Genomic DNA, 12,924 nt, shown 5'->3' on the forward strand with positions numbered 1-12,924 from the left:
TTTTCTTTTAGAGAAACAAAGATTTAACTAAAGAGTTAAAATTTCTGAATCATTCCCAAGAAATTTTGTTAAAGAAAGTAACAAAAATCTTGCAAAATGAAATGTGTTATGAATCAGACATCCCCTATTTCTAGGTTTTCATTACCTATAAAAAGTTCTTTTAACTTGTTTGGAATTCACTACCAGGGAAATGAATAGAACAAGTAAATAAATGGATTATGACTTTCTTTTATTTCATCAACCCATTATACCAAACAATAATAAGTTATCTAATTTAATTATTTTAATTTTTATATTTTTATTTTTAAATTTTAGTCCAATAGTCATTAAATTCATTAACTAAAATGAGGTAATTTTTTTGTGATTGTAAAAATAACAAGTTAACATAGTGTTAAAATTTTAACTAAAATGACTCGTGATTATATGTTTGATAACATAAGAATCTGAGAATAGTAAAATTTAACTTAACTACTGTTTGAGTCATACAAGAAATTTAAACCTAAAATAACCTTAACTTGAAATGATTTAAACATGAAACTAACACGAACCTAAAATATAAAAAAATATATATATATTAAACAACCTAAATAAATTTTATCTAAAACCAATCCGAGCCCCCAAATTAATGAATCTAGCTCTTAGCTAGCAAAAAAAGTGGTGCAAATAGAACTAACATAGTATAATATAAATTCATATAAAAAATAGGAGTCTAATACGAATGTATTGAGTTTTTTTCTAAATTAGTTCCATATATATGAAAAAAAGTTAAAAGTAGAAATAACATAATTAGTTCAGTTTCCTTCATATTTTGGGTCAGCCATCACGTAATGGTAAGCAATTACCAGCGCGAATATAAAAATGCCGAGAAAATTGGCGAGAAACCCCAGTTGTTCATCATCAATCATCTGCATTACCACATAAAATCTTTTTAAACAAATACTGTCAATAAATCCATAATCTGAAAAAAAGTTAAAAAAACTCCTAATAACATACACTCAGTCACATTTACGCATGTTCGACTTCAACCGGGAAAATCACCATTGAGGGCCTTATACTAGAAGTCAGATTATATTATGCCCCCTCTACGTTAAAAAATGAGCAAATTATACAGTTAAAAATTTCATCCATTTCTATTGTTAAAAACTGATCCCTATACATTATCACGAGGTACACATGACACACCACATATCATTTTCTGATTATTCTGTCAGTTATACTAATTTTTAACAAAACAAATAGATGATAACGTACAAGGACTAATTTGCTCACTTTTTAAGTAGAGGAAGCAAAATGCAATCTAACTCTTAATACAAGGCCTCCATGATACTTTTACCACCTCAACCAATAACTAAACTTCCGTAGGAGAATAAATGCATAAAATTGTTGGATGAGGCAAAAGTGAATGTTAGATTTAAATTTTTGTTTTCATGTATTTGAAGAAGGATCCTAATATGTAATGTATTGCCATAGGTATAAGTATTTTATATAAAAAAAAGTGAAGAATTGGAGCAACATAAGATAAAACACATGATAGACTTAACATTCATAAAAACTTGCTGATTCTAATCTTAATAAAAGCTAACATGGTATCTGCCAGTAATTACAAGATAACATTCACAGTTTCATCACCAACATAAAGTAAACAAAGATATGGATGATTATACAGTTCATTCACTAGCAATTTGAACCCAAATTTGATATGACCAAATTCAAACCCAGATGTAATCTACAAACAGTAACAGTGTGTCTGTTTCGTAAAAAAACAGCTCTTGAAAATCTACTTTAACAAAATTTAGAAAAACTTATATATTTTCTAGTGTTTGGAATTTGGTAGATTTTTTCAGATAAGCATTGAACATTCAAGAATAATACTAATACAAAATAATTTCAAAAATCATTATTTAACATAATATAATTGTATTTGAATTAAATGATATATATTAATACTTAAATAGAATTTAAATTACATATATTAATATGTAAATATACCGGGCAAAGGTAGGAAAAAATGAGGGTCAAAATTGAATTATAAATTTTGGGAGGGCTAAAATGTAATTTTTTCATTACACTAATTTTATAATTTTTCAAGGACATAAAAACAATGTCACTTTTTGGGGTTCGCCCAAAATTTTAATTTCATCTACTTCAAATATATCGATTTAGTGATTATTAAACACAACTATATATTCAAGAAAAATAACATAATACTACAATATTGTTCATACCAATGATACTACATATTGTTCAAACCAAATAATCATACAAAACTGCTTATACGATATTGACTATAAGCACTCAAGATATAATAATATTGTCCTAAACATAATCACAATAGTATTACAATAAGTTTACAAGCATTAAACCCTACATAGAGTCCTCCAAATCTAATCAGCAAATGCTAATGCAAAACTCCTTGTTGCTATATCTTTACCAACAACTAAAGTCATTTCATCATAAATCTAACTTTTTTTGTTTAAAATTTGTTTATACTTCAACTGTACTTATTTGAAATTATACATACAATCAAAATGACAAGTGAAATACAATTTTATTATATTAAAATAAGAGTATTTAAAGGTTACCGTCACTACTGTAACAAATGTTTAGTACAATCCCAAGCACTTAAGGTAGACAAAGTCGATAACAATCCACTTGGTTAAACTTGCTCTTAAACTATTTGTTCTTCACTTCATACCAAATTAGAGTGAGCTATTGCTGACCGAAAGAAAAACAGATATGGTTGAACTTGAAGCACTAAGATCTCATCAAAAGCTGATGGTCAAAAACTATTTCACTTTTTATAAGAGAGATTTAGTTATTAGAGATGTTAGAGGGAGACTTGACTATGTCTTCCCATAAAGTAAATTGCCCACTATTGTAGGTAATTTAAGTAAAATAAGAACTCACTGTAGAAGAAGACTAGATCCTTTTTTTTTTTTTGCAGTGAAAATATCTTTAATACGGTTCTTAAAGTAAAAGGTATGTGATTCCTTCAATCTTTGCAAGCTTCACTATGGATCACTACCTGTACCACCATTAGAGGACCTTAAGCCATAATTGTCCAAGGGCAATAATGACGGCTTGTTTGGTGAACTAGTTCTTCATAGAAATATTTGTCAACTGTATATTAGCAATGATCAAGAAAATGCTTCAACTCTTTTGCAAATCAGGGAAAATGGAGATTTATCAGGTGGGATGAGAAACTTCATGTTGGGAGCTGGGAAGTGAAAGAGATGGCCGAAGACCTTAAGGCTAGGAAGTTGATCAAAGCTTAAAAATAAAACAGAGGAAGTCGACACCTCTTGACTCTGAAGTTGATTCCACTAGGTATCGACTTCTCAAGTGGTGGAGTGAAAATCAGTTTTTGGAGGTGCCCACTTCGAAGTGGGCTCTCTAGACTCCGACTTCAAGCTAACACTGTAAAAATGCAAAATATTTTTTTTGTATCCCATAAATATGGGGGGAAAAGCCACAATTTAGCTACAAAGTGATATAACACCTTTTTCTCAAATTTCTATAGAGGAGGCTCAAAAAGGAAATAAACAATCCAATACTTTTAGAATAACTTCTCTTAGTCGAGTGCTGCAACTATTTCTAACAAATTCAAAGTCGAACATAACACTAAACATATGAAAAATCATCTCAAGACACTATAAAAAATACATGACAAATTATATGCAAAATTCGAGAAATAATGGATTTGGATGGGATGATAATTTGGAGATGATATGTTATAATAGAACATGTGATAAGCAATTATAGTGATCTTTATTCACTCTTCTTGTTATTTTAATTGTGAATAATTTCATATAGGCATACCTGAAGTATGTAACAATTTTTGAATGAAAATTTGAGCTTTATGATAAGATGGCTTTGGTTGTTGGCAAAGATATGGCAACAAAGAGCTTTGTCAAAACATTTGCTCGTATCGACTTGGGAGGATGCTAATGGAAGGTTAGGTGCTTGTAAACTTTCTGATTGAAAATAACGAGACGATCAAAATAAAAGCATCTTCTTCTACTAGAACATCAAAACGTAAAAAGAAAAATATCTAAGAATCTACTGATGATGATAACATATAATGTATGACAGAAAATTTTGATGAGATTGCTAATGTGTTGCACTAATTCATTGAGGACAAAATTTTCTCATCATATCTCTATGGACAAGTATTGACAAAAGAAGGATTTAATAAATAATATCTCTTGTGTCTTTGATCATCCATCAAAGCATAAAGAATAAGCTAAAACTTTCTTGATTTAAAATAAGAACCTTAAGAAAATGAATTCAAAAAATTGTTGTAAGGTTAACAATAATATCTTGGTAGATTGGACAATTTGGTCCTTCCTGATAACATGGTTCTATTGTATGGACAATATGATTGTGATTTGTAGCTTTAATTATGTTTGTAGACAATATTGTACTAGTAATTTTGATATAGAATTATTTGGTATGAATAAGAGTATTCTTTGATATTCAATGTATAGCATCACATATTTAAATTTTATAAAAAAATCTTATACATTATGAAAAATATTTTAAACAAATCATCCAAACACCAAACATATCAATTTGTATACAAAATAAATTCAGTTTTCCAAAATTTATTTTTCACAAAACAAACACCACCCTAAACCTCATAATTGAATCACCACATGCACAGGAAAACTATCTGATCTAAACGTTTGAAGCCATCAATCAAAAGCTGAAACCTAATTGTGCTTCAATTCAGCCTACATACCTCATCAATTAATGAGGTATTAATTTTTTCTTAAATGCTCTGAAACAAAGGTCCTATGTTAATTAAAAATTTTCACTTTAAGCTCAAAAAGAGAACTGGGTTGAATGGTTGATGATGGCAGTGGTGATTCCAACCCACAGCTTTAGATACAAAGTCTAACCCGACATTGACTGCCCCCATGCAATCATTTATCGCTAAAATTATCCAATAACCAAGTTACATTACCATGATTGCTACGACTCACTATTCAATAACTGGAAAAACTAAAAGTATTCGAATGATCAAACAAAAAATAGGGGAAAAAATATAATCTACGTGTAGACAGTGAATCCTAAAAGAAATTGGCGATCTGTTTTAAGATAGGGATAATTTACTATGCCTATTAAAGATAGAAAACTGCAGATGTTGAATAAAAAATGGCGTACCTTTTCGGATCGAGAAAACGCCGGGAAAATGTGCCAAAGGAACAGATCTCTGAAAGGAACGACTCCAACTCAAAGATGAAAGCCTTTTATTTCGACTTATTGCTCTTCGAAGTCTTCGTAATTTAGTTGAATGGGTTTTATGAAATAAAAAATGACGCCGTTTTGAGCTATTTTCAACTGAGAAAATAAATGCTATTCTGTGGCTGCTGGGATTCGAGCCCAGGTCTCCACGGCCACAACGTGGAATTCTTACCACTAAACTACAGCCACATGTTGTCCAGTGTCTTACAAATATTTCTTTATCTAAGAACTTGATATTTATGTTTTTGTTTAATTGGTTTCGATTCAGGGAAAATGAATTTGCACTGAATATTTTTAATTAATATTAGAGTCAAAGCACAAATATGTATGGTAACCCAAAAGTTTGTTTGAAGAGTATGTAGTTCCCTTTATATGAGCGTTTATTTTTAGTGTGGTATATTTTTTTTTTTTTTGTTTTACGTTACAGTATTGTTATACTATTTAGTCTTATCGTCATCATTGTTTTATACTAACTGTAGGTAAACACACCGTTTATTCAAAGAGACTCTTAAATACAAATGTAAACCAGGTTTATAATTGCTTTCTTTACACATCATAAAGATAAGCCTAGCTCACATTATGCCACATCTATGGGTAAAGGAGGACTTATTTTCCATGCTAAGGTTCCATTTATGAGCTCCATTTTTGTTAATGTCTATTTGGTAACGGATCGGGTTTGGAGATAAACCTTTTAATGAAGTAAGATGAATTTGGATGTTCTCGAGTTTTATAAGATAAAAGTATGTTTGAAGCACCAAAATTTATGCTCTAAAATATTTTTTGATATATCTAAAATGTTTCTATTCGTTTAGATATATCAGGTTTTTTTTTACCCGTTTTGACATATAATTTTTATTTTTCTTTTTTATTACACTTTGAAAAGCCAAGTGCTTTTATGATGAGCATATGGATATGATCAATTATTTATCAAGGATGGATGAATATCATTTTATTAGTTCAACAAAACATATAATTGAAGAATATGAAATAATAATCAAACATGTGATTAATAAATTGATTCATTTGATATAATTCAAACTCAAAACATAATTCAACTTAGGGTAAATTACACCAAAAGTTACTAAATTCAAAATATAATTCAAATTAGGGTAAATTATAACATTCAAAGCGGTTCCATAAAAAATGAATTTTAGAAGAGAAGGGGAAAAAGAGTTTTCGATTAGCGTAGGTGATACAAGCAAAGAAGGCCATACAACAACGACTTTAACAACTCAATGACTTAAATTAAAACTTCTAAATAGTTCAGTGACTATTTTGTAATTTTTTTTTTAAGTTTAAGTTATGAAAATGTAACATTAATATTTTGTTAATGAATCAAAATTCAATTTGAAAAGTTAGATTTATAGATTGGATTCACTATTTTGAACATAGATTAAAGATGAGTTTAGATGGGTGGTGTGTTTATTTATGATTAGTGTAAAATCAACGATGATATTAAAATTAAATGTAATAACGTGAAATAAAAAATAAACTAAACACATTGCACTATACCCTATCGCCTATCCAAACCTACCTAAATTTATGGGTTTAATTCATTTGTGAGATTTGAATCACGTGTATTTAAATTAGACTGACAAGAGGTTATTTGCAATTATTTGGCCACTTTTTTGTTTTTTCCTTTCAACTTGCATCACAGTCGGCAATTAAAAAGGTTTCATTGTCCCTTTCAACTTTTCGTTTTTTTGGGATTTTATATAAAATTTACTATTAGTCCTTGTATTTTATAAAAGTTGTGAATCTGATCTTTATACTTTATTTTGATCATTTTTAATCCTTATATTATTTAAAATTTAAAATTTTAGTCCTCATTGACGAATAACTGTTAAATTCATTAAGTTAAGTTCGGCTATTCCAAAAAGTTAATGCAATAAACATATTATCATATATGTAATGACATATTGGCTTGTTATTTCCATATATTATTCATTAAAACTTCAGTTAGTGGATTAGAGATTGTCAGTTGTGTCAGTATTGAAATTTCAAATTTCGAAAAATATAGGGACTTAGAATGATTTCAACTAGAGAATATTGACTAAATCTACAGCTATACACATAGTACATGAGTGGTAATTGAATTTAAACAAATAAAATTAACTACTATTGTTTGGTTCATGTTGGGGATAAACCCGTGTAAGCAACGAATAAGAAAAATAATGAAGAAATTGAAAAGATTGAACACACAAATTTTACATGAAAAAACCTCTCTAAAGAGGATAAAAAAACCACGGGTAAAGATAATTTCACTGAATCGAAAACAACGAAGAGTACAAAGATAGAGATAAAAAGTAAACCCCGAAACCTGAAAATAAGAACCCTCAAAGCTTAAACAGAAAATTCCTTAAAAGCTTGTAAAAACTAATACTTAAATGTGTTATGGGTTAATCTTTCTATGGTATAAGAGGGCCTATTTTAGGCTAAATTTGTAGGTTAAATAATCTTAAAATAATCTACACTAACCGGAGGTCAATTAGGACAAATAATCAAAATTTGACTGGAAGAAGAAAACTGAGAAAATTACATGACACGTCGCAACTTCCCCAATTGTGTCATCGCGATGTCGTTTCTGCTTCTTCCATGTTTTATCGTCTCGTCGTCACATGGCTTATTGTTGCGATGTCACTCTCAATTTGTGTCTTAATTTGACCGAAATGGGAGACATACTCCACAATTCAAGACTAAAATTTTAAAATTTGAAAAGCACAATAACTAAATTTGACCATTTCGAAAACTCTAAGAACTAAATCCACTACTTTTGTAAAATATAGGGGTTAATAGTAGAATTTAACTTATCTAAAATGATAAAATATTTTACAAAATTATTTAAAAAAAAAACTCTATTAAAGTAGTAAAAATCACATTTATAAATAAATAAATAAACACTATATGTCAAAATCAATTTTAGATAATGTGGAAATATTTCTAAAATAGAGATGGTGGGAGTACTATATGTTATCTATTAAGAAAATGATAAGGGCTGCTGGCAGCTGAGTTATGTTCTCATCGCTTCATCGATTGTTTTCTATTTTTCTTTCTATTGTGTGGTAGAAAATTTAGTTCGATTAACATGAAAATTGTTATTAATGTAAAAAGATATGAGTTCGAGTGTGTTAAAACGTATTATCTTTCTATTTTTGAGTTGAAGAGCAGCTATAAATAATTTTAGATATTTTCTTAAGAAAAAAATATAATCGGAAGGTATAATAAAAATTGTGAAAAGAAAAACTTGTATTCATTTTAGTAGTAGGTTGATGTCTTTGTCTAAGTAACATTATTTTTAATCAACGGCTGTTATTTGTTGGTTTAAAGTACAATCCGACAATTTTTCTTCTACGAAATTATGATAATGTGTTAATTGCATGAGTTTTATATGATGATTATGTTTTGTATTATAATTGTGGTAACATGTTTAAGATTAAGTTAAAAAGAAACTATTAATTAGTTGCATCAATTTTAGATTCCATTTTTAAATGATGGGTACAATAGACTTATACACCAATTATTCAATAAGAGCAAGAAATAAAGTTAAATAAAAACCTTCTTAATAGTTTGTACTTAACTAATGTGGGATATATCCAGTAATAACAATCCTTTGTATTATTAAAAAAAGGGTAAAGTACAAAAATAGTCATTTTTTTACCTTAAATTACATTTTAGTCACTTATGTTTGACATGTTACATTTTAATCAATTACGTTATCGTTTGTTATGAAATGATCACTCTACCGTTAAGTTCCATTACCTTCCTAACAACGGTCTACGTGGCGGTCCAAATGGTTTTAAAATGCCAATTTGGATGTCCTACGTGACAGTCCAGATTAAATTTATTTAATTAAAAACATATTTTCATCCCAATAATTGAATATCCAAGTTGACATTTAAAACCTATTTGACTGTCACGTAAGACTGTTGTTAGGGAGGTAACAGAGTTTAACGGTAGAGTGACCACTTCGTAACAAAATGATAACATAAGTGACTAAAACGTAACATTTCAAACATAAATGACTAAAATATAATCTAAGGCAAACAAAAGTGACTACTTTTATAGTTTACCCTTAAGAAAAAAATAATGGAAAAATTAGAAGAATTTGCCAAAAAGTTGCAATTGAGATTTGAGATGATGAAGTTAAATATAGGAAAAATTGAATTTTTTTAATATATTTTGGGAGTGGGGTTAATTTAATTTTGGTAAAGAAAAAACTGTAATAATTATTTTGAGGTCCGTTGACTCTATGCTAAAGTGCCATATATAATCATAAAATTGGTCAAAGTTGTACCTCAGTAAAAAAGTTAACACGGATATTAAATTAAACATTTTACCATTCAATAACTAAATATAAAATAGAGGCATCATTTGTGAAATTAATCCAATAAATATATAACGTGACAATTTTATAAACACAAAAGGCACTAAAATCCACCGTAGATTCCCCTGCACCTTCATCACCACCAGCTCACGGTTCAAAAATACTAAAACACCCTTCATCTAACACCAACAGTACGTGTTCTCACGTCACCATCTGACGTGGATAACCAGAAGCGGGTCCCACTTAAAGAGCCAACAAACGAACAAACCTAAAAAAATAATAATAAAAATCCACCCCCTCCATTTTTAACCAAAACCTCGCCGCCGTAGCCCCTCCCATCCTCTCGCTGCGCCGACATTGATCCGCCGGCGACAACCCTTTGAAAGACCAACCGGATATGGGTATTCCAAATGACGACGTCGTTTTAATCCAATTACCCAAAGACCCATCGGAACCCACCATCGTCACTGTCAATTGCCCCGATAAGCCCGGTCTTGGCTGTGATCTTTGCCGTACCCTTCTCGAATTCGGACTTTCAATCACCAGAGCAGGTACCTTTAATTCTGTTTTAATTAAATGCTGTTAAGTTAATAATATTAATGCCTTTTTTTTAATATAATTATTATTGTTAGATTTTTCGACGGATGGAAGATGGTGTTACATGGTATTTTGGTTGGTTCCCAGTGTTTCGAATTCATGTGAAATTGATTGGGAAAGCTTGAAGAATAGGCTTGTTTCGATGTGCCCTTCGTGTTTGGTTCCATTTTTTTCCTTTAATTATCAGCAAGGAGATGGAAATGGAAGCACAACCCATTCTCTGATTTATTTGTTGAAACTTTGTTGCTTGGACCGCAAGGGATTACTTCATGGTTAGGGACCTAGAAACCTTTTAAATCTTTTACGCTTTTTGATTGATTCGTTCACCAAGTTTTGATTAGTAGCTAAATTATGGGATTTTTCTAAATAGATGTTACAAGGATACTGTCGGAGCTCCAGTTTACAATTCAAAGAGTGAAAGTTATGACAACGCCGGATGGAAGAGTTATGTACTTGGTTTTCATCACGGACGGAATGTGAGTGTTTATATTATAAAGAAGTTTTTATTCGACTGATTTATATAGTATGCAAATTTTGATTTCTTTTAACTTTGTATAGCATTTTTTCGACTCTCGTTGTCTTGGATGTATAACTAGTTTTGAGTCAGCACCCCTTGCGGTGTAGAACAAGCTCTTAACATCATTATGATGACTTATTGATATGCAATCTTTTTTACTTTAGTGTTGCTGGTTCTTGTTTGGACCTATGTGAATGTTGATTTCTGTAATGGTGGATTTTTGTTGATTAAGATTTATAGTCTAGTAGATTTTTGGCTGAGATCAAGATGAAGATGGTGGAGCTGTAGAAATTTGTATATATGAAAGCAGCGTAATACAGTATACTTGTTCTATGGTCAAAACTTTCAAAACTTTCTCCTGAGTTAAATCTACTTTACCTAGTGGAAACTTTTATTACCCGTTGTTAATGCATAGCTGTCTAATTACAGGGAACTCTTACATACAAAAGAGAGACGAGATGACACAAGGGAGCATCTAATTTCTGTTTTGAAGAATTATTGTATCAGCTGTGAGCTTCAGTTGGCAGGGCCGGAATATGAGAACCTGAAGGCCTTGCCTTCTCTCCCTCCTGCAGTAGCTGAAGAGTTATTTACCTACGAGTTGGCTGGCAAAGAAGCTAGCTCAAAGGAACTCAAATCAGATATGATGACACTGAAGAAGGCCACTGTTACTGTAGATAATCTATTGAGCCCTGCTCATACATTGCTTCAAATACAATGTGTTGATCAGAAAGGACTCTTTTATGACATTTTGAGGACTTCAAAGGACTTTGATTTTCAGGTAATTATCATGAGATTTCTGTTATTTGAGTTCTTCTGATTATTGTTGTTATCTAGGCTTCTTTGGACTTACTTTTAATGAGGAAAAGTATCAACCCTGTTGTTGTGAGATGCTTGCTATATTATTTGGAATCAAGTTAGGGACCGTCCTTTATACCCTTATCGTGCCTTTGCTATCAAGTTAGGATGCTTTTATTTCTAAATTTACTGGGTCTAGATCGCTAGAATTTCTTTTGAATATGTGGCTTTGATACACATTTTTTGTTTTATTGGCCGGCAATGCCCGCAATTTTACCGATACATGGTTGTTGTTGTTTATCATTTAGATTGCTTATGGTAGATTCTCTTCAAGTGTGAAAAGCTACCGCAGTTTGGACCTTTTTATTCGGCAAGCAAATGGAAACAAAATTGTTGATCCCAAGCATCTGAATGCTTTGTGTTCTCGTTTACAAGAGGAGATGCTTCAACCTTTTCGAGTGATTGTTGTCAATCGAGGCCCTGATACTGAACTCTTGGTTGCTAACCCTGTCGAGTCATCTGGAAAGGGAAGGCCCCGAGTTTTCTACGATGTTACATTGGCTCTTAAAATGCTAGGGATACGCATTTTCTTGGTAAGTAGTTACATTGGGATTTCTTGTCTGTGTTTTAGCTTTTTCTTTTCTTTGCTGAATATATGTTAGCATGCATGACGTGATTTCTTTACTGTTTCCTTGTAGGCTGAAATTGGAAGGCATTCGACTTGTGATCGCCAGTGGGAAGTCTACAGATTTCTTTTGGATGACAGCCATGAATTCCCATTAACAAGCTGTCGAGCTCGAAATCAGCTTGTGGACAAAGTAAGAAGAACATTGATGGGCTGGTGAACTGATCGAATACATTGACAGCAGCCTGATGGTTTTGCTCTTGCTGTATGTTTCTGAAACACTCCTATCCCCATGCAGCATATCATGCAACTCCTTGTTGGAACCAACTGATCCCAACACCACTACCACATTAACATCTGGATTTGAACATGTTCGGAAGCAAAGATCAAGACACTTCTTTGAGTTGTGTAAGATTGCAATGAGAGCCATCTGCTGCAGCCTTTTCTGGCTTTTGGGATTCTTAAAAGCGTAAATTTATCCTCTTTTAATGTATAAGTAGTGTTTGCTTTCAATTGAAAGGTTCTGAAATGTATGCTTCCAAATCCGAATTCAGGTTTATGAAAGCATAAACTTCTAGGAAATAGTACTTCTTTATTTTGTTGTTTCTGGAAACAAATATTGTATGTACAACGATTTTGATGAAGCTGTTGTTAATTTGAGATGAAAATTGGATAGCTTATAAGAAAGGAAGTGTTTCAGTTTTTAATTATATGGTGGCACCTAGTAGCAAGCAGCTGTTACTCTTACTAATTCTAAGGCTTCATGTTATCATCTTTTGTGTGTCAACCATACAAAAAACGTATGATAACCGTGAC

The 12,924-nt window shown here is 31.1% G+C and overlaps 2 protein-coding genes and 1 non-coding gene across 3 annotated transcripts; 1 reads left to right on the plus strand and 2 right to left on the minus strand.

Annotated features, from left to right (window-relative positions):
• Window positions 1-655: 655 nt before the first annotated feature.
• Window positions 656-905, minus strand: LOC108462858 (dolichyl-diphosphooligosaccharide--protein glycosyltransferase subunit 4A-like). Its single transcript, XM_017762766.2, has one exon. The coding sequence runs from the start codon at window positions 903-905 to the stop codon at window positions 792-794; it is 114 nt and encodes a 37-aa protein (XP_017618255.1). The 3' UTR covers window positions 656-791.
• A 4,459-nt stretch (window positions 906-5,364) lies between these two features.
• On the minus strand, window positions 5,365-5,436 carry TRNAH-GUG (transfer RNA histidin (anticodon GUG)). Its single transcript has one exon. It is a non-coding gene; the product is annotated as a tRNA-His (tRNA).
• Window positions 5,437-9,827: 4,391 nt separating this feature from the next.
• Window positions 9,828-12,795, plus strand: LOC108461405 (ACT domain-containing protein ACR9-like). The gene is made up of 6 exons (XM_017761250.2): window positions 9,828-10,122; window positions 10,204-10,440; window positions 10,539-10,644; window positions 11,115-11,466; window positions 11,792-12,076; window positions 12,182-12,795. The coding sequence occupies exons 1-6, from the start codon at window positions 9,969-9,971 to the stop codon at window positions 12,326-12,328; spliced, it is 1,281 nt and encodes a 426-aa protein (XP_017616739.1). The 5' UTR covers window positions 9,828-9,968; the 3' UTR covers window positions 12,329-12,795.
• Window positions 12,796-12,924: the final 129 nt, after the last annotated feature.

This window comes from Gossypium arboreum, chromosome 13 (genome assembly GCF_025698485.1).
Source record: "Gossypium arboreum isolate Shixiya-1 chromosome 13, ASM2569848v2, whole genome shotgun sequence".
Classification (NCBI taxonomy): Eukaryota; Viridiplantae; Streptophyta; class Magnoliopsida; order Malvales; family Malvaceae; genus Gossypium; species Gossypium arboreum.